Raw genomic sequence first — 22,158 nt, 5'->3', positions numbered from 1 at the left:
TTTAGGTAAGAGGTTCTTTGCCATGTTAAATAACCTGAGCAAAGCTGGCAGTAAAAGTGCCTGTCACTAATCTGCCTTGGGCCAGCACAAATCAAATTTTACCAGGTAAGAAAATGACTAAAGGATGCTGAAGTATACATACATGGAGGCTGCCAATTATTTACTGGGGTGGCAGATAATTTGCACTGCCATGCCATTGGCTCGTTATAAATACAGAAATTGTATCTGGGATCTGAGGGGAAAAAAGCTGGAACTGAGAAGGCTGACCTGCTCTCCTGTTTTATTTTTGTTGGGTCTTATAATAGCATCAGTATAAAATTGGAGGTGGTAAAAAGACTGTCATTTAGGATCTCTGTAGTTTTTAGGAATTTGATCTACTTAAACTGCATATATTATATGCAGTTTATCGCTTACAAGATACTCTTCTTTGGTGTAAGAGGACTATTAAAAATACTGAATTTCTGTTTCCCATTGGTTTCCTTCTCTGAATTGTGAGTACACCTCACATCTTTTCTTCAGCTGTGCTGTGTAAGCAATGAATTTTATTTTGTAGAAAATGCTTGTCACTGTGAAATTTAGATGGTCCCTGTTTGAACTATTGTAAGGATAAACAATAGAGGATTTTGACCTCAGAGAACTGGGGGGAATGCTCTTCGTATTCTTAGGTTTCTCAAAGCTGCACGTTCCTAACAACTTCCTAGGAAAACGCAGACATTAGCGATTTCTTCCCTGATTCCTATATCCCTGTTACTGCCAGTCATGAGGAGGGAAATGGGCTTAACTCATTATGCCTGCCCTCGAGTTATATTTGGTAGGATGGGGGTTTCTCGACAGTAAAATTTTTGTCACCTGCCTTTACCATCCTCAGTTGTCGGTTCATAGCACAGCCCAACACACAGCTACACAAGAGATCCCAACCTAGCTGGGAAAAATATCACGTACAACAGGAAGGGGAGGGAGGGAGCAGCTTGCATGGCAGAATTTCTTTCTGCCAGTACTGCCCAGGAGACCTTTTGAGTTGCTGAACCGTAGGCTCATGGGTATCAAATAAAACTGGTCATCCTCTGTTGCTGTGTGACAGTGACTGAAGGATAGACGACTCACTTCACAGCAGCTTCCTTGCTGAAAGTCTGGAGAGATACGTCACTTTCTTTAAGAGGAAATAATAGTTGGTTCTAAATCAGTTAACATTTATTTATCGCTGACACTGTAAAAATCTTAATTTGAAATACTTTTTTCATACCTTATTGACTCTTTAATTGCCTGTAGCTTTTATCTGGTTTTAGGTGGGAACAAACGTATGTTTAAATGTGAAAACACTGGTACTTCATTCTTTATGAGTGAACAAATCAAAATGTTATTTAAATGGTATTTATTTAAAGATGGTCTAGGAAGTTTTAAATTGCATTGGCTTCTCTTTTCCTTTGGAATGTGGTAGTACCCAGAAGCCTGTTTCATAAGAACAATGTATGTTTTTTTCTGGGAAAATACATGAATATTCTTATATTTGCCTTGTGCCATTTGCTGGAGCATTTTTTTGGAATAGTGGCATTTAAGAATGTGCATTATGCTCTCTTTACAACTAAATTGTAGGGTTGAGGAGTTGGATGTCTCTTGGTTTTTGTGTGGTTTTTTTTTCTTCCGCAGTGGCAGGTAGTCATTACCACTTTGTAAGTATTAGCAAAAGCACGTTTAAAGCTGGCTAAATTTGTCTTCCATTTGTATTTGTTAGCTTTCAGTGCCTTGTCTGTTAGTGTAACTGGTTCATTAACCATGGCACACATTCTTGAGCCTGACCAGATGCATTTTTATCTTTAAATTGTGAGTGGAAAATGAAAGCTTGAAAGATATTTTTTGAAAATACACAGAAGACTTCTCTTTTTAATCTTGCGTGTTATGTGAAAGCAAGTGCTGCAGAACTTGGTTGAGAATTACAGGTTAGTTGTTTGGTGAGATACTTTGCATGCCTTCTTTGTTGCACTTTGACTCTTATGTGTGTATTTTAAACATTGTTATTGTTCCCGTGTTCTTTCCATTTTAAAGTTCCTTTTCATAAAAACGCTAACGAGTGTTTTATGTGCCAAAGTTCCTGGTGTAGAAGTCCTGTCTTGGGACGATGCTTCTCTCTGCTTGTCGCAGTGCTCCCTCTTGTGTTGGGCTGCCCTCCGCTCATGCTGCCCTTTTGACCGACAGCAAGGCATGAAGCATCTAGTTGTTTCTTCTGAGTCATCCTCAAGTAGCAGTCTACCAATCTATGAGATTTTCTCTCCTGCCTCTGGGTAGGATGGTCCTTTGGTCTATAGAAGTAAACTGTTTTAAGAATTTCTGCTTCTCTTAAGTGGGTATTTCACATTATCTTCCTGTGTAACTAGTAAAGGAATACAGCCTCCTCTGGGCTCCAGTTTGGGAAGCTGGCATCAGAATTAGCTATGGTATGGTTCAGCAGGTTTGCACTGCATTTTTGGACAGTATCCTGCCTTGTCCTGCTTTCACGCCTGTTTGTAGCACCTTCTGGGGTTTCTTCCTAGTAGAAAGGAACCTGTATGGGTGTCTTTTTTTTGGTCCTTTTTTAATTCTAGTTCTTATTTTTGAGAGAGACTGTACAGTCTATACAAGGTATAGACAAACTTCTTAGACTTTTTCACCATTCATAAGTATTTCTTCTTTCAGGTCAATATAGCTTCTTCCAGGTAGCTAGGGGAGTGGAATATGATGTGGCTGGCCTTTACCTTACTGTATGGGGCACATGCTCTGAAAGAAAAGTTGGGGTGCCCCAGCTGCACTCCTCACACCTTATACAGACCAAGTCTATACTATAACCTTCTGTGGCACAAACATATTGGCTGTATTTTCACTTTTTAAATTGGTTATGATACTGATACTTTTTGATTCTCCAGATAGGAGTTGGAATTCAAGAGGAATTGGAGTTCTCTTTAATTAAAGCAGGCTCTCACAGAAATGAGAGCAAAAACCAATTTTACTTCAAAAATTTTAGGATACAAAAGGTAAATAATAGTGCAATACAGATAAGACATTTATAATTCTTTTATAAAATACTTTAAATCTATGACTGTGATCAAGGCAAGAGAAAAACAAGATACATACAGATTAAAAACTGAATCAATAGGTGAGGTGGTGTGAGAAATCTTCAGTTTATAACCTAACTTTCAAGGAAAGTTTCATGGATCTGCAGATAATTTCATCATGAACGAAACCTGAGTGCAAGAAAAACACTATCTCTGAATAGAACTCGCTAATCTCTTTGAAGTTTTGTTTATGAAGGATTACTGTATACACGGAAAAAGAATCTCTTGCTTATACAGAATATTTAGTTCTGTAGAAAGCAGAAGATGTGTTTGCTCGTTGTGGTGAAGCTGTCTGTCTCACCGCTACCTGTGGACAGCATGGATTGCTCTTTACTCTTCAGAAACTTTGCAGTTGCAAAGTTTTTCTGGTGGTCTTAGGTCCACAAGCGAAGTGGATGTTGGCATATACTTTCTATAACTTATGTTTTGTGAATCTGCTGCTTAATCATTTTTGTGCTATTCAGTGTGTTAAAGCCTAATAAAAGTTAAGATTGAAAAATCTTCAACATCAACAGAATTAATAGGTTAGATATAATGATACTAAATGGGGAGAAAGATTTTTCACAGTGTAACTAACTTACTTTGGGGAATATATTATTTCAAAGAAGAAAGTAAATGCCTTGCTCTCAGCTGCATGTATATTAGGTAAGCTTACCTATGTTGACAGGTGAAAAGTTAAGAGTAAACTGACTTTTTTTGGTGGAGACAAGAACTGAAGATTAAATTTTCAGAGGATCAGCACAACTTTATTTATTGTCTGCTTAGGTCCCAGAGCATTCTTTATGTATCCTGGCCTAAAATTTTGGTGGAAAATGTTTTGGATACTGCTCACATTGGTTTCGCTCATAAACTGAGTGACACAATTCTGTATGTATTCCACAGTGGTTTTTTAAGTCACAAATAACTTTTTTTTTCCTGTAACTTCAGGCAAAACAGGGCTAACAGTCTCACAAAGTTATTTGTTTGTTTTTTTCAGTGATGTTTTGGCACTGCCTATTTTCAAACAGGAAGATTCCAGCCTTCCACAAGAAAATGAGACCAAACATCCACCCTTCCAGTATGTTATGTGTGCTGCAACATCTCCAGCAGTAAAATTATATGATGAAACTCTTACATACTTGAATCAAGGTTGGTATACATATGTTGCAGGCATAACTATAGTGAATGCAGCTTGTGGTGCAGGTCCAAAACTGGGATTGTATTTCATGATTTGATACGTGTGGGTACATCCAAAATAAATCCATGTTGAAAATGAGGTTGGATACCTTACTAGTAGTCTTGTTTTGTCCATCTCGCAGACTCATAGCTATAGTCTGTCATTACTTCTCCTTTAGGGTCTGTTGGTTTTGGATTTGGGGTCTTTTTTCTGCTCTGTGTTATCCCTCTCCATTCCCCACCTCCCCCAACAAAATCAAGCCGACAGAGCTTTTGGGAGACAAATTTCAGGTAGTAATAGTTTAAAATACAATACTAATTTTGCATTCCTGTTTAAACTTGATTGATAATAGCAAGTTAATTGGATGATATTTTCATAAGGTACACACAAACACCCCCAAAAAAGTCATAATAAATGTTAAAATGTCAATCCCTAAATAAAAAGTGTTGCACAGCAGAGGCCACTGTAATCACTCTCGAATTAGTTATACATATCTGCCCAGAACAGTATTATGTTTGAAACATAAACACAAGTGCAGCTACCTTTGTAGTTACCTTTGGAGTTTGTGTGTATTTCGCTATTGTCTGTCTACATTTATCAGAAATTAACTAGAGAAATACTTCACGTGAGTTTTGCTGCTTTTTCCTCATAGCGTGTCATTGATTTGCATGAACATTCAGTTTTCCTTCTGCAGAGGACACTGACTGCTGGGTAAAATAATCTGAATGTAGTCATTGCCATGTGATTAAAACCTCCCTCACCTCTGGAAATGACATTGGTGTCCTAAGTTTAGTCAGCTAGTATTCTGAACTCAAATAAAACCATTTATCATTTGTTCGGACCATATCAATGCCTTTGTACGCTCCCACCCCTCCGTCCCCTGGCTCTAACAGTCTAGGATCACTGTTCCTAGATTTAGTTTTGCTTTTTCTTTTCCTTGTGGACTTAGACCCAAAATCTCTTGATAGACAGCACTGTACTTAGAAGACACAGTCCTGTAGCACAACTTGTATGAAAAATAAAAATAAAATTAAAAAATTACGTTTACCATTTCTTTTCTGTATCCTACCATGTTTTGGTACAGTTAATCTTCTTAGCTCATGTGCTTCTCTGAGCAGTGTACTACTTCAGTGTGCAGATAAGAGGACACAAGTTAAAATATGTATTGGTGAATTTTCCTGGGTCTTTGTGAGCTATTTAACTTATTCCTTTACTAGGTTCCCGAATTTGTATATTTAAATGTGCAGTTTCTTGATAGGATATCCTTTTTGCTCAGGTCAGAATGTTTCTAGTAGTGTGAACTTCTGGTGATGCATTTCATACCTGGAAGTGTTTAACTGTGTCCTGGGTTCTAAAATCTGTGCATTATCTTCAGCTTTCCATGTGAATGAAGTTGCTAAGTGCTTCATCTTGGAGTATCCAGTCTGTCTAAATACGCTTTAAACACTACTTGACTCTTATACTAATGAGAATAATGGAAGTTCTTTTAAGTGATTTCTAGTGTCTTACAAATGTGTGATCACATAGTTCAGCCATTTGCTTAGTCAGGTTTACTTTATTTTTTTACTGCTTTTTGTGCCCTGAGCGCTCTCTTCAGGAGAAAACAGTACAATTGCAGCAGTATGCTGGGCCAGCAGGGTGCTTTGCACTGTTTAAAAAAACTTTGAAGTTTTATAAACTTTAAACTCTGTAGAAATACACTTTGTTTTCTTCAATGCCAGGATCCTGCCTCCCTGACCAAACAAAAACCTTGAAGGTCAGCTCAGTGTGCTGGGGAACCAGCACAAGGCAGCAAGCTGAAGGAGGAAAGTGCTTGCTATCTCATCTCTGAGAAGAGCTTGCCATTGTCTGAAATGACTGTAAATGTTTCATCTGCCCTTGAAAATATCTTTTAATATAAAGATTTCTTTTTCAAAGAAGTTTTTTTCTTTTTCAGTGTCCTAGGTAACTTTTCCTGATGTTGAAAAATGAAGACATTGGTATAATACCATATGTCTAAATAAATATGGGGAAAAAACCCCAGTTGGCCAACTTCCCCTCTGTGCTAATACTTCAGACAGAAGGACAGTACATTTGTTGTCTAAGTTAAGACTTTTTCCTAAAAATTTCGCTATTAGCTGTTAGCGTGTGTATATATATGTATGCAGATAAGTAAAAAAAAAAAAATCTTGGGGTAGTTTTGCGAGATGACATCTTTCATACTGAATCCAGCTTAAAATAAGGATCAGTTTGCAACACTGAGTTGTACTAATATATATGTTTGTGTAATGAGTTGGATTAAGTCCTCTAGAAAAAGAGTAATTTTAATCATGGCCACATCAGTTACCTGGTTTCTCGTTTGGCCCCATTATCAGGCAGTGTCTTGCCTTAAATAATTTTCAAGAGGATTGTGAATAGGGAGTACCATAGAGAGCAAATACCCTCTTTAATTTCATCAGCAGTTGTCTTGGTTTGCTGGATTGGGAGTACCAGAAGCACAGGGAACATTTGCCCTGTCTGTTAAACTATGGTGACGTTTCCTAAGGCAATACTTAAGCAAGCCCTGACTTTACCCTCTGTCAGGAAGTATTTTAATTGGAATAGCGAAGAGCATCATTTGGAGTTCAGGGAGTGTCTGGATGATGCTCTTAGTGGTATGATTTAGTTATAGGTAGTCCTGTGAGGAGCAGAGAGTTGGACTTGATCCTTACGGGTCCCTTCCAACTTGAGGTATTCTGTGAGCTAGTGGAATATTTAAAGTGATTAGGTTTTCAGCTGAAGCTGATTCTAGAAGTTCAAATGTTGGAGTCATGATGGTTGGTTGTTCAGGGGTTTTCAGGGTTGTTATTAACTGTAAAATCTGTTAAATGGGTCTGTTGAGAATACATGTCAGAATTGTAGGACGATGTTTTGAGTTGGCTGCTGTTCAGCTAGACATATACTGAATAGCAGAAGTGGTATGGAAGAGAATTGCTTTTAAAGGGGAAGCATTCTCTAGGTTGGCTTATACAGTGCAGCTAGGCTTGTAGTTCTGTGAATGCAAAGAACTGCTTGGGAGAGATGGGATCCACTTTAGTAAGGGGGACAAAGGTACCTTTGCCAGCAGGATAGCTGACCTGGTAAGGATGGCTTTGAAGTAGGAACCACAAGTGAGGGAGAGAGTCACCAGCAGCACTGTGAGGGAGTGATGGACATGGTTGATGAGCAAAGGGCCTGGAATGATGTGCGTGAAAGGGAACACAAAATCAACAAAAGGAGGCTTAAACAGGGTCACCTCCAGCATTTGGATGTAAGCAAGTGTCTATAAAGCACCATTATGAGGAAACCCCAAAATCCTTCCTGGGAAATCAGGATGGTGGGGTGCCTCTCTGAAGTGCATGTACATTAATGCAAGCAGCATGGGAAGTAAACACAAGGAATTAAGATATCTGTGTGCAGTTGTAGGGCTATGATCTTGTTGGGATCATGGATACACGATGGAATGGCTTGCATAAGTGGAATATCGCAATGGAGGGATACAGGCTCTTTAGGAAAGGCAGGGCAAGAAGATAAGGAAGGAGGAGTTGCCCTTTATGTGGGAGAACAGCTGGAATGCCTGGAGCACTACCTAGGGATGGGTGATGAGCCAACTGAGAGCTTATGAGTAAGGATTAAAGAGCAGAACAGTATGGGTGACATTGTAGTGGGTGTCTGCTATAGGCTACCTGACCAGGAAGAACAAGTAGATGAGGCCTTCTACAAGTAGAAGTAGCCTCACATTCACAGGCTGTGGTCCTCATAGGAGGACTTGAGCCACCCTGGTGTCTGCTGGAGGGACAACACAGCAAGGCGTGAAGCAATCCAGGAGGTTCTTGGAGAGCATCAGTTGACAACTTCCTGACCCAAGTGATAGAGGAGGCAATGAGGAGAGGTGCTCTGCTATACCTCATACAACAAGGAAGGGCTCACTGGGGATGTGAATGTCGAAGGCAGGCTTGGCTGCCATGACCGTGAGATGGTGGAGTTCAGGATCCTGAGAGGAAGCAGCAAGGCAGAAAGCAAGAACACATCGCTGGACTTCAGGAGAGCAGACTCAGGCACTTTCATGATCTTCTTGATAGAGTCCCATGGGATAAGGCCCTGGAGGGAAGAGGGGCCCAAGAAAGCTGGTTAATATTCAAGGATCACCTCCTCCATCCTCAAGAGCATTGGATCCCAATGAGCAGGAAGTCAGGCAAGAGGCCTGCATGGATGAACAAGGAGCTCCTGGCACAACTCAGACACAAAAAGTAGGCATACAGAAGGTGGAAGCAGGGACAGGTAGCCTGGGTGGAATACAGAGTCACTGTCCAAGCATGCTGACGTGCAGTCAGGAAAGCGAAAGCCCAGCTGGAATTGAATCTGGTGAGGAACGTCAAAGACAACAAGATGGTCTTCTGTAAGTACGTAACTGGCAAAAGGAGGACTATGGAAAATGCAGGCCCTCTGCTGAACAGGGCAGGGGCCCTGGTGACCCAGGACATGGAAAAGGCTGAGGTACTGAATACCTTGTTCACCTCAGTCATTTCTAGCATCATTGGTCTTCAGGAATCCCAGCCCTAGAGATCAGGGGGAAAGTCTGGAGCAAGGAGTATGTACTCTTGGTGGAAGAGGAACAAGTCAGGGAATACTTAAGCAAACTGGACATACATAAATCCATGGGTCCTGATGGGATGCACCCATGAGTGCTGAGGGAGCTGGCAGATGTCATTGTGAGACCACTCTCAACAGTCTTTGAGTGATCATGGTGACTAGGAGAGGTGCCTGAGGACTGTAGGAAAGCAAACGTTGCTCTGATCTTCAAAAAGGAGGACCAAGGGAACTACAGGCTCCCTGGGAAGGTGGTGGAGTAACTAATCCTGGGAACCATTTCCAGGCACATGAAGGACAAGAAGGTCATCAGGACTAGTCAGCACAGATTCACCAAGGGGAAGTCATGCTTGACCAGCTTGATAAAATTCTATGATGAAATGGCTGGCTTGGTAGACAAGGGGAGCGCACTGGATATTGTTTACAAGTCATTGTCTTCATTAAGGCTTTTGCTATTTTCTCCCATAAGATCCTTATAGAGAAGCTAATGAAGCATGGGCTAGATGAGCATCCTTGGAGATACTGAGAAGCAGCCAGGCTTGGTCTTGGACAACTGGCTGTAGGTGGCCCTGCCTGAGCAGGCATCTTGGACAAGATGACCTCCCGAAGTCCCTTCCAAACTTGATCATTCTGTGATTTTTATGAAAGAGGTTACTGCAGTTTCAGTGTTAAGCAGCGGGCAGTTCCTAGCACCTTATGTCACCTTGCTCCTGTGGCTACTCTCCAGGAAAAAGCAGAGAAATTTTGTCCTATATTTTAATTGGGGAAATGTGATTTTGCAAATTAATATGTGCTGCTCACCTTGGAAGCAGAAAGTCCCTGCAGTTCAAATAAATTACTTCGAGCTTTGTCTCTTTTGAAGCATAACAGTTCATCAAATTCACTGGAAAGATAGGTTCACTCAATCTGTTTGAAATAACCAGTAACTGGCTCTTTTAAAGACTTATTTCTGAAATCATACAAAGCTTAAAAATCATACAAAGGCAACAGGTACACAGGCAAAATTAAACATGGGAGAGTAGTAGGTATGTTGCATGAAGAGTAAAAACTGCCAGAGTTTGTTTTGGAAGACCAGTTTATGGTTCTCAGTATGGTGCCTTTCATCAGTTTTAAAAATAAAGGAATTCAGCTTTGAAAAGTTTTTCTTCAGAAAAAAAATAGAGAAACAAGTACTTACATTTCATGTTAAATGAAATACCTGAACTCTAAAAGTATCTGTAGTTTTAAAGGGACTGAAAAGTTTAATTTTGTTCCATTAATTCCCATGCTGTGAAGCGAACCTTGTTACAAAAAATCTCTTAAACAGAGGTTTCAGGTACCGGTATTCTTGTGTACTGTGGACCAAAAGCTAATTCAGGTGCATTAAACACAAAATAACTTTGTGCTCTGACTCTTCTACTGATGCAAATTTTTTTCTCTTTAAAGGTCAGTCCTATGAGATACGGATGCTAGATAATCGGAAAGCTGGAGACATACCGGAGATCAATGGAAAACTGGTGAAGGTGAATTGAAGTTCTCTAGATAGTGTTACTAACAAATCTCTGCTGCTTGCATATGAAAAGAGTAGTTCTTAACCTTTTATTGTATTCTGATTCACAGCGGGAGGTGGACCAGCTGATCTGACCAATAAAGAAAATAGGCACAGTGGAACCTAATGCATAGTTCTGTTATTTCAGGTTTACTACAGATTAAAAGAATATACATGTATGCATTTCCCCATTTATGAATGGGTTTGTTTCATGCAACTTTAGATAACTAAAGGTGAGCTAATCATGTATCCTCTGTGAGGTCTGCAGTCTGATCTGTTTTAAGATGAAGTGAATCTCCACTACGTAAGCCCATGTCTTTCTGCTGAGTAAAAGGAAGCTGTGGCAACTGATTCATATAATGAATAATAATACCTGATTTAATGTATGTGTTCAGTATTTTTCCCCCTCTGTATAACAAATTGTTTTATATGTGCATTCATGCAGCAGAATACGACTAAGCCCACAGTTGTACAAGAACTGGTAACAAAAATAGGTATTGCTGTATAATTGCTTCTAGCTGAATAAAGTTAATCATGTCATAGTATTTTAAATTCATATTTCAGCTAGGATAGTTGGAAAAGTTTGGAAGTTTTATATTACTTCTTACTATTAATTAAAATCATAGATTTGTTGTAAATAAGCTTATAAATACTAGGAAGGGAATTTTCTATTAATTTTATTTCTTAAAACTTTCTACAAAAATTCACAGAATTCCCCGTGAAAGAAATGGTCAAACTATATTCACTGTTTTTCAGAATAAGTGAAGTCTTTTGTGTTTGTTTTCTAAAATAAGTTGGTGTTGCCTGCACAGTGTTGATACTGTGCTGTCAGTGTTGCTCAGTTCACTGCATGTAATTCACGGTGACCTTTAGAATATGCAGTCAGATGTAATTCACCTTCTGCATTTTTACTACATTTTCAAATATCTCCTGCTGCTCAGTTTTATTTCTGTGTTCTGGAATATTTTGGGATACTGATGGTTGCCAAATTTTTTGCTGTAAATAGGTATTTATTGGCACTGTGGCTATTTTGGAAAGTTTTAGTGCTTTATCTTCAGGCTGTTTCTAAACGTATACTAACTTTGTGGCTCATCAGATGCTTTTTTTCTTTGTTAGAGTATTATAAGAGTTGTGTTCCATGACAGAAGGTTGCAATATACGGAGCACCAGCAGCTAGAAGGTTGGAAGTGGAACCGCCCTGGGGACAGACTTCTCGACTTAGGTATAATTGTTTCTATCAATTGCCACCGTATGAAATTCAATTTCCAAATTTAAATTCATTATGGTCACATTTATGCTAGGGCTGGTGAAAAAACACAGACCAGTTTTCTGTATGCTGCTTTGTCATAGTGTGTATTTTGAATGTAAGTGTTCTTACCACTTTCACGTGCCTTTAAAACCTTTAAGTGCTACAGACGAAACATAGCAACTCTGCAATTTTATACATTTAGTAATCTTTCCAATATTGATTACTAAATCTTACAGTAATTAGGAGAACACATACAAAGGTAGCTTTGGTAGGTTGTGGAAATGGCACCAACATGGTTTCTGTATTTTGCATAACTTTTGTCATTTTTGGTGCATAAGCTGTGTATGGGGCAGGAGGGGAGGTAGGGGGGGAGGAGGGGAATCAAAACCCACTCCCAAACCCTGAGCACTTTGTATGTTGAGTCTACTAAGATTCTTCAGACAGTCCTAAGAAACTGTTTCTGAGCCTATGGTCAAGCCACCGAAGCCCACGTTTTTCCACCCTATCTGTGTTTGTTGATGGTAACCTTATATTAAAATTTATTTGTAGTGTTTTCTTGGAATATGATTATTTTGAAATATATACTACTTATTTTAATAGATATTCCAATGTCTGTTGGAGTCATTGATATCAAGACAAATCCAAGCCAGCTCAATGCAGTTGAATTTTTGTGGGATCCAACAAAATGTACATCTGCTTTTATTCAGGTTTGAAACTTTACTTGACTGAATGTCTGTGTTTGGTGCCTTTCAGGTCACAAACAGTAGTATAGTTGCACTATGAAGCTTCTCAGTTTATTATTTGTGGGAAAGCCATTAAACACCAGCTTTGTAAAAAACACAGGTTCATAGTTCTATAATGGTCCCTGGTTAGATTTTTCAACTTGATTTGGGTTTATAAAAGCATCTTTTAAAAACAATTTAAATAAAAGGCTTTCAAAAAGCTCTTTGAAGAAAGCTGTCATGGTTAAAATATTTAGTGATACGGACTATTAGAATTAATTGATATCCCTCTAAATAACTGTCACTACTTCTTTTTCTTTTTTTAGTTGAGGCCCACTCTTCTGGTGGTGAGCTTCAGCAGAGGCTTGGCTTGAGGATACAAAATGAAAAATTATGTGCTACAAAGAGGGTTTTAAATCAGACATTCAAAGGTGTTTCTTACTATGTCAGTAGGCTTCCTTGTAGTAGGATTTTTATTATTTATGTATTTGATACTCAGGGCAATTGAACATGCTTTCTCTGGAAATTATTTAGATAGAATGTTCGGTTTTGCATTGGAATTTTTAGCTTACTTTTGTCTCAGATCTGTTTTTATTATAAAATAAAAAGGTATAGGTATAAAGTTTGAGGTAGCAGCGTTTTTTACTGAGGCTGCCAAAATAGGTTAAATTCCATATTGTCAGTATATTAACTTTGATCTTGTACAATCAAAGGCACTTTTTCTAGTAAGAATTACATATTTACTAAAATGTAGTCTCCTTGAGGAAGAGTGAGATAAACTATTGAATATTTTTGTTTATGCACTTCCTTAGAAGAAGTGATAACAGACTGACTGAAAATGGAACTGATTCTTATTATGCAAGTGTAGTTCACTTATTCTAAAGGCTAGAGAACACAGCATAGTGGCACTGATTACACACTTAAAGCTTCAATTTCTAGTCTATGGTTCTCTGTTGTTGATGGCCATAGGAAATAAAAAGATAGTATTGTAGTCATTGAGAATGCAAGGTGTCCATGGTGCTCAGCTTGCTTAAAATTCCATGAGGAAGCAAAAAAAATTGGGAGCACTGTCCAGTGAAATTCATCATAACTCTTTCTGTTACGCTGATTTTCTCCTTAGATATCTTTCAGGGGTATTTCTAGCTTATAAACCCAGTCTTCATTCTGATGTAGCACTTGAAGCAATTACATGCTGATTAAAAAGTCTGCTGACTTTTATAGGAAGTTGGGCATATTTGAAAATACCCTGGTTTCACATGAGATTAAAAAACTCTTCCAGTCAGTGACCTTCTATAGCTTTGGTAATATTTGTTCCAAGTAGCTCTGAAGTTTATTCTAGCTAGAATGCATTGGACAATATTATCTTGAAAAAGTTTTTGCTATATTCATGATAGATATAGTTGTCATCCACATACATTTTTTTAACATCCAGCAAGTTCTCATTTAATAAAAATCTATAATGACTTCTGCTTTTTGGAGAGTTTTGATGACACACTTGCTTGTTTCCCCTCTTCCCTGTCAGCTCAAGTGTAATGTTTCTGGCTTCATTTACATGTAGGCATGAAAAGGAATGAAATGTTAGTTTATGCAGATTGGTCCTCAGATAGGCTGGGTAATTTGTTACTTACCCTTAGAAAATTTATATGATGTTGGTAACACATAATACAATTCATGTCTAGAATACTTGTGAGGGTCCTTTTTTTTTTTTTTCAGGTACATTGTATCAGCACTGAATTTACCCCTCGTAAACATGGAGGAGAGAAAGGAGTTCCTTTTAGGATTCAGGTTGACACTTTTAAACAGACTGAAAATGGAGAATATACAGATCATCTGCATTCAGCCAGTTGTCAAATCAAAGTTTTTAAGGTAACAGTAGAAAACAGAACCTTAATAAGTCTCTCAGAAGCTCTTATAAAGATGGGGGACATCTTTATATTACTGCTTGACTTCTCAGATCAGATTTCAATTATAAAACCATTTTCCACTTGCGTTCTTGTTCATGTAACTGTTCATTTTTAGCCAAAAGGAGCAGACAGGAAACAGAAAACAGACAGAGAAAAGATGGAAAAGCGAACTGCACATGAAAAAGAAAAATATCAGCCTTCATATGACACCACAGTTCTTACAGAGGTAACAAAATAGAATTGCATCTGCTGACTGAGGAGAAAATACATAGGTACAGCATCTTACTTAGCTGCAGTCTTGGAAGGGTTGGGGAAGAATTAGTTCTACGCAAAGATAAGCTTTTTATTTGACAAACCTGTCCAGTGAACAGCAACATTAAATTTTAAGATTTTGTTTAGTAAGCTTTCATTTAGATACTCCATAGATGCTTGTATTAAAACACACTAAGATTGAACACTATTTGACTGACTGTACTGAACCCTAGAGCAAGTCTTTTCATACAGATCTAAAAACGTTGCAGCTGAACAGAAATAAAAAAAAAAAAAAAAGAGGGGGGAACCTAGAATTTAATTATGTGCCAAATATGAGCTTCAAAGTCTATTTTTTGGAGATTACTGAATTTAAGGCCAGAGCCTCAGTAGGTTTTTGCGTTTCCTTTTTATTTAAACATCAGTGAGTTCTATGCAGTTTTCTAAAGATTTCAGAAGTTTTTACAAGGCTTTTAGATCTTTCCTCACTGTATAATGAAAAGAAATTGATCCAAATCTTTGGTGTTTGTCCAGATGAGGCTTGAGCCTATAATTGAAGATGCAGTTGAACATGAGCAGAAAAAGTCCAGCAAGCGGACTTTGCCAGCAGACTACGGTGATTCTCTGGCAAAGCGAGGCAGTGTAAGGGACTTCTGCTTACCTTTTCATTGTGCAAGATACCTTGTGCAGTGTTAGATATAGGAGAAACTTCCATTATATAAAGTAAAAATATTTTGATTGCTGTGTCTTAATTTTATTCACTTTTATGTATACCAATTACTCCATGTTTGTTTTCAGCAAAGGAATCCTTCCTAAATCTAACACTTAAACTGTTGCAGAGGGACTGTGTAACTTTTAAAAGTCAAGAGCTTTCCATTTATGCGACTTTAAATGAAGTAACCTTTGCCTTTCCTGTATGTGTGTAACTAGTGGAAGTAAGAACAGTGAAATTCAGTGTTTTGTTCCGTATTTGTACTTACATTCAATATAAGTTTCCATGTACATCAGTATTTTTAAAACGCCATGTAGTGTGGCAGATCATTGATCGTTAGGTACTGATTCTTCCTTTAGCCATCTACATATTGTACTCCAAGCAGGTTTCACGCAGTTCAGAAGAGTCAGCACATCTTCATTATACGTGTACACTAACCCCTGTATATGCCCCCAAAATGAATCTAACGTATATCCTGCGCACTCTTTCTGTCAAGGGTTAGCATTTTAGATTTCTTAAATGCTGTTTCTTAAGGTGAATATCATTGAGACATTACATTTTTCAGATGAGAAACAATCCTGCGTCTTCCATTTGGCAAGTTTAAATGTCAGTTAATGATGTGACTGTGGAAGACAATTATTTGACTGTTTTTTGAACAGGCATATTGTGCTGACAGCTCTTTCACAGCAGACATTGTCCCTCAGACATTATTTAGTTTGTATTTATGATCTGTGAAAGTGACATATAAGGTTTAGTTTATGAAGTACTTCAGTGTATGCCTCTTGTTTATAAACCGTGGAACTGGGCAGGGGGGAACAAGCAATATTAAGAAAGATGGGTTCTTCTGAGGATTTTTTTTACCCCCCAAAACTATTGTAAGCACTGAGCTGTCTAAATTTACCTACTATTATTCTTGGTTGTTGGGGTTTTTTTCTTTCTTTTGAGATGCACCTTTAGCAATTTTTGGCTATGCAGACATTCTTTAATTTGTTCCAAATGGCCCTGCTTGGGGATGGGAGGTACAAGAGAAAACAGGATTTTATCACTTTCCCTTATAAAGCACAACTGAAGCATCTTTTGAAGCTGGTCCTTGGAGGGATTTCTACTTTCTGCACCACCCCCACCCCCTCGTCCCCCCCACTCTCTTCTCTTTCTGTTGTTGTAAGCACTTCATTGAATGATTATTGCTTATAGGAAGAATAATAGAAAAAGGTATTTTTAAAATATATGACAAATCCCTTGCCCGGAGTAGGACAGACTGTAGCCAAATGATAACTGAAAGTTGTCTAACCTGTTCTTAACTTAACAATCTTTTGGAATACTAAGCTTCTATGAATGGCAGCGTTACCTTAATTGTAGTGAAGAAAAATTGAGGTAGGACAGGTAGTACTAGTGCCTTTCACAAAGGACATGAAGGAGAGTGTGTGTGTGTGTGTGTGTGTGTGTGTGTTTGTTCACTTCTTGCTTGGGGTGAAGGATGACCCACACACTATTTTGGAATAACAGCTATGTACAGCTTTCCACTTCTCTTAATTGTGCCGCTGACTACTCCTGTTTTGCATTTGCCTTTAACACAATTCTATCTTGAGATCATTTGGTCAGTTTGTTGAGACCATTTTGAGTTTTATTCCTGTAAGATGAAATGCTTTCAGCATTGCTAACTTGGTATCATCTGGAGATTTAACACATAACTTGTTCCATCATGACAATGATCTTTATAATTAGCAAATTATTAGAAATCACTAAGCCCATAAAAAATACCATGAAACACTATTTTTGCTGTATTCATAGTGAAACCTTGGTAGTCACTAAAGACTCATTAAGTACTGCTTTTAACTGTATAAGCTGAGTGTACAAATTGTTTGCTTGATCTAGAAAAGGGATGTCTGATCTACAGCTTGAAGGCCAACTCATCAGCCTTTTTCTCTTGTCACCAGACAGGCTTATTTTTGTGGGCCGTGTAAATATGGACTGGGGATGATGCATGTTTCTACTTAAAGCAATTCTGTCTTTGCAAATCTGTCCTCCCAAACATAGCCATCAGACGGATTGGCTGTTCATATGTGCAGATCAAATATACCATATATACAGTACAGCCATCACAGAAAGGCTTAGACACAAAAACTGAAGACCTACTTTTAAGTATGAGAATTGACACTGTTCTACATACTAGGTCTTTATATATGATGAATCTTGTACTTCACATGTCCTAGGAAATGTGGTTCCGTTACAGAAGGAAAACAGGATTGTTTGGAGTGTGTTTTTCTTGACAAAGTGGAGAGTGTTGGCTGTTACATAGCCAGTGCACCTTCCTAGATGCTGAGAAATAGGTTTTTGTTATCTTTTCTTGAATTCCAGAAATTTAGGTTGATCCAATCTATAGTTGTCTTCCTTTTTAAAGCTGGGTATTGTTATCTTCCTCCTACACCTAACCTATTATATAGGCTATCTTTTTTGTTCCTTGCTTTTTGCATCTCATTTTGTATGTTGGCTTTTTCATTTTTCCCCTCCAAGATTCTGCTGTTCTATTTGCTGGGTATTGCTAATTTTGTTTCTTCCCCCACCCCCCCACCCCATATGATTTCTTCCAGCTCAGCCACAAGCTGATTTGGACAGATTGGTTTCTTACTGTGCTTCCTTCAGGAAACATTGAATCTAATATCTTTTCTTTCCAATTTAATTCGTATGGGATTCTAACACAATACAAGGAGTTTGGTGAGCCTTCCTTTCTGAATGGTCATTCTTGCTCTGCTCTTCTCCTATCCTTTCTGAAGACACAGAGAATTTTTTTCTAATTACCATCACCCATCTTTTCCTTCTCATTCATTTTCATAAGAATACCATCTAGATACTTTTCCATTATTCATTTTTATTCATCTGATGTTTCAAAATTCAGTGCATTCACTGCAATTTCTGCAGTGTTTATCTCAGCATTTTCCAGACAGACAGATGCATAGTTAACTACTTGTTAAGACTTTCTCTGGTGCTATGGAGCATTGATTTTTTTTTTCTGTAGAGATAAAAGGCTACAAACTTAACACTGCCTTCTGGACATCAGTGGATGTTTATATACAGGTGACGTTCATCCAGGGGCCATTTTATGAAGGAGGTACTTTATTTTTTCCTCTCTTCCAAATATATTGAAACTAGGGCTTATCTAAGGAAGAAGAGAAAAAAAAAAAAACCCACCAGATTGTTTCCCCTGCTTTTAATTTGAAAAAGTGGGCAAGTTTGTGCTGTGATAGTTGGGTCTTTGCACTTTTTTCTGTCTGCAGTATCTTGGTTGATTTTCGGTTTAGTATATATTGTATGTCACAAGCTAGACTATATAAAGCTACAATTTGAGTAAACTTAGTCAAGTGGTCATTTTTTTGGCAGATAGAACTGATTATAGGGCACATGGAAGTTAGAAGACTTCCAGGTATAGGCCTTGAAATAAATCGGAACATTAAGTTTTGGATGTGAAAGATTGGTGCAGAAGTTACAGAAAATATTTAAGTGGCTTAAATTTAGAGTATAAAACCTTCTGGAGGCTGAGAGTCAGAAAGTGGAGCTGGAGCAAAACTATTTTAGTAACATAAGCCTATAGTACTTCTTCAATTTGTTTTTCCTTACATCTATCTATACTTCATATAGCAGTATCAGTAGCATACAGGATATGTAATGTGGGTGACTTCAGATGTTGGGAATAACTTCTTTACTTCTGCATTCAGAATAATTAAGTCCATATGAGCAGAAGTTTTTTTGCTTTTGCCAACAACAACTGTTGTTGTTGGGGGCAAGAACCCTGTATTTTATAGGTTCCTTGAAAAAGCTCTGTCGCATGTGTAATAAAACTGCTGCCCTGTTGTCTAAAGATGATGCTGTGTGCCCAAGTATAATAAGCCTAATTTGGAGAACGTACATTTTGTTTTCATGTTGATTTGGTATTTGAGTATAGTATGGCGTTTTTTGCCAATGTTCAGTTTTACTCTGTTGTAAAGCATGAATTTGGGCAGATTCAGGTAGATTGGAAGTAGGAAGGGAAATGACATTAAACAGTGGCTTAAGATAACTTAAGTTTTTGCAATTCTTCAGATGTTAGGAACGTTCTGAGCTTAAATGCTAAATATCCTGAGTCTGAAAAGTCATACTTAGAAAAATTTCCTATCTTCCTTTTTAACTCAGTAAAACCATTGGTCAACGCTTTATAACTTTATTCACAGCCTATGCAGAAGAATGTTAAAGATCTGAAACCAAAATAATTTTTCTTCTTTTCAAGAATTAATCAGTGTTTGGAAATTAAGGCATAATTTCCGGAGTGCAGTTGTATCGGTAGTATTGTATGAGTGCACTAGTAACGGAGGGCAGTTAGTCTTGAGACCTCAAAAACAACTTATTTGAAAATTCACCAGTATTATTCATTGTTCATTACGGGTAAAGATATAATGCCAATCTTTTTTTCTTCTCTGTGATGGCTTTTTACAGAGTTGGATACTTCCTTGTGACAGAGTGACATTTTTCTAAGTTTATGTCCAGTGGCCAGGGACTTCTGTATTAGAGTCATTAGCTTGCCAAATGTCCTTTGGTTAACTCAGTTTTGGGCTTAAGAATGTAAGAAATATCCCGATTGATCAGACCATGAGTCTGTAAAGTCCAGTGCTCTGTCCCCTGCAGTGGCAATTGCTCGCGCTGTTTCAGGGAAGCTGTGCCGCTTTCTGTGATCCCTTCCCCTCATAACCCTGCAGTGTCCAGAATTGTCCTGTAGGATGTTAGAAAGAACATCCCTGCTTAGTCTTTTTAGTGTTAATGGATTTGATGCCCAGGCATTTGTCTAATCCTGTTTTTGAACCTGATGGGTTTGCGAAGTGAGGGACAGTTGTGCATGTGAGTGATTCCAAAAGCATAAGCAGCTCGGGTTAATTGCAAGAAGATGCTGGAAGAATATATTCTGTTGCTGGTTTTTTTTTTGTAATGCTAGGCTTTCTTGTTCCTTGAACCTTTCAGAATTAAGTATCTCAGTGCTCAAATACTCTTTTTTTCCCTCCACAACCTATAAGACAGAAGAAAGGAGAACTGAGCTAATAGGCATGTTGCAGTAGTAGTATAATTACTAATACTACTACCTTTTTTCTTCCCTTTCTGGTGTTTTTGTGGTTTTTTTGGTTTTGTTTTTTTTTTTAACCAACTGATTCAGTCTCAGTGGATAGTTAGTAACATTTCTGATGGAAGAGGAGGCAAGGGAGGAAAGTGTGTGTCTAGGAGGAGAAAGGCTACATGTTTTGGGTTGGGATTTTCTTTTTCTAAATATCTCAAATGTGCTTTGTCCTGCATTTAAACTCAGAGTTTTGTTGTGAACAACTTCTGCTGGGTTTAAAGGACAGAAACATTAACTGCAATACATGCCTCATGCCTTGGGAAGGGCTCAAAAGCTGTTCTCCAACACCGATGCATTCTCCCCTGCCCCTGAATTTAAATATATGCTGAAAAGAATCTTGTAATGGCAGAGTGGCTGAGGATGTACAGCTTGTATCTGTGTGTCCAGATAAACACCCTGCATTTAAAATTTAGGGAGAGAATGTCAGAAAATTAAAGAAAATTAATTACGCTTGCAAAGTATTTCGGAAAAACGAAGTTAACATTATTATATTGACCTTTTATTTTAAAATTATGGCTTTGGACCACGTAATTGGGGAATGAACGCCGATTTTAACTACCTATTGTAATGTAACATCTTTGAGATCAACGTTAAAATGAGCTCAAGAAGAGAAACAACAGATGGGAATATACAGAATAGGAGGAAGAGTGGGTAATGCTAGAAGGTCATAGAAGAGCATGTTTTGTGTGGATGGCACTGTTTGTAGCCTATGTAATCAAAGGCAGTGTGTACACAGCGGCTAGTGAAAATGCTGATCTGAATTAGATCTCAGACAGATGAAGAATTTCCCAATTTTTAAGCTATTGGCATGCAAAACTTTTTTTTTTTTTTAAATTATATCACCATGCTGAGGAACTTGCAATCTTACACTGACGAGTGAAGACTGGAGTCCAGCACAGAAATGTTGTTAACTGTTTTATAGAAGATTTCAGCTGGTATTGCAGTCATTTACTGTTTCCCCCAGATAGTGAAAGGGTCTTTCAACACAAAATAGTTGAAACATGTTTCTATTACTACTAGGTCATACTTGTTCCCCTCCCTCCTCCTCCACCCCCACCCTCCACCCCAGGGTTATGATATAACTCTGGAAATTTCCTTACAGGGTATTTAGCTGGTGCACGATAAGTATATCGGAAATCTTTGTTGTTTTAACAGGCATGGTCTTAGCTTACTTTATCTTGGACAACTTGCTTGTTTTAATCCTGTCTGTCTTTGAACAGACCAAAATCTGCTTGGTTTTTATTTTTCTTTAAAATACTGGATTTGCAATGGTATTGGAAACATTAAAAGCTAGTCTTGTTTTGAAGGGCTTTATCATGATGGTTTAAAAAAAAAAATCCCCAAAAGACTGACTGAATTGGACAGCTAGCTCATCATACACCTGTGATGACTTAAATTTGTGTATAAAATTCCAGTTTACCAAGCAGTTTAGAGAAAGCAGTACATGTAAGCATCATTTTAGTCCTGCAGTAAATTAATAAAAATTTTCAATTCACAAAATTTCTACTGAAAATGCCATTTGTATTTAATTGCCATCAGGGCAGATACATTAAATTTATCTACAAGGTGAAATCCAGCTTCATAGTTTTACTTACTATTGCTGAACACCTATTGTCAAGTCATGATACCTGCAGTTTAAACAACCCCTTCATCCCTTTTAGAATGAAAGAAGTTTTTTCAGCAGATGGTTTGGGGTGGGTTGGTTGGTTGGTTTTAAACTCGGTAATCTGTACAGGTCTTCTGTCAGTTCCACCACTAATACCTTCATTTCGTTAACAGAAGACAGTATAAATAGGAGTCTTCATGAAAGAACAAGATAAAACAGAAC

At 38.0% G+C, this 22,158-nt stretch overlaps 1 protein-coding gene across 3 annotated transcripts in view; it reads left to right on the top strand.

The window, feature by feature from the left end:
* UBP1 (upstream binding protein 1 (LBP-1a)) overlaps positions 1 to 22,158 on the top strand; it is a 39,574-nt gene that overhangs the window by 5,993 nt on the left and 11,423 nt on the right. For 2 of the 3 annotated variants that reach the window (XM_010582259.1, XM_010582251.1), the window contains exons 2-8: positions 4,063 to 4,214; positions 10,255 to 10,331; positions 11,474 to 11,579; positions 12,207 to 12,313; positions 14,042 to 14,194; positions 14,348 to 14,458; positions 15,016 to 15,123. In XM_010582259.1, coding sequence (XP_010580561.1) covers positions 4,063 to 4,214; positions 10,255 to 10,331; positions 11,474 to 11,579; positions 12,207 to 12,313; positions 14,042 to 14,194; positions 14,348 to 14,458; positions 15,016 to 15,123 — 814 coding nt within the window. The remainder of the gene's footprint in view (positions 1 to 4,062; positions 4,215 to 10,254; positions 10,332 to 11,473; positions 11,580 to 12,206; positions 12,314 to 14,041; positions 14,195 to 14,347; positions 14,459 to 15,015; positions 15,124 to 22,158) is intronic. The other variant, XM_010582266.1, reaches the window with a different exon arrangement.

The sequence above is a fragment of the Haliaeetus leucocephalus genome, unplaced genomic scaffold (genome assembly GCF_000737465.1).
Source record: "Haliaeetus leucocephalus isolate CR32 unplaced genomic scaffold, Haliaeetus_leucocephalus-4.0 Scaffold83, whole genome shotgun sequence".
Lineage (NCBI taxonomy): Eukaryota > Metazoa > Chordata > Aves > Accipitriformes > Accipitridae > Haliaeetus > Haliaeetus leucocephalus.
Note: the sequence above shows the minus strand (reverse complement) of the source record. Positions and strands in the feature narration are given on the sequence as shown.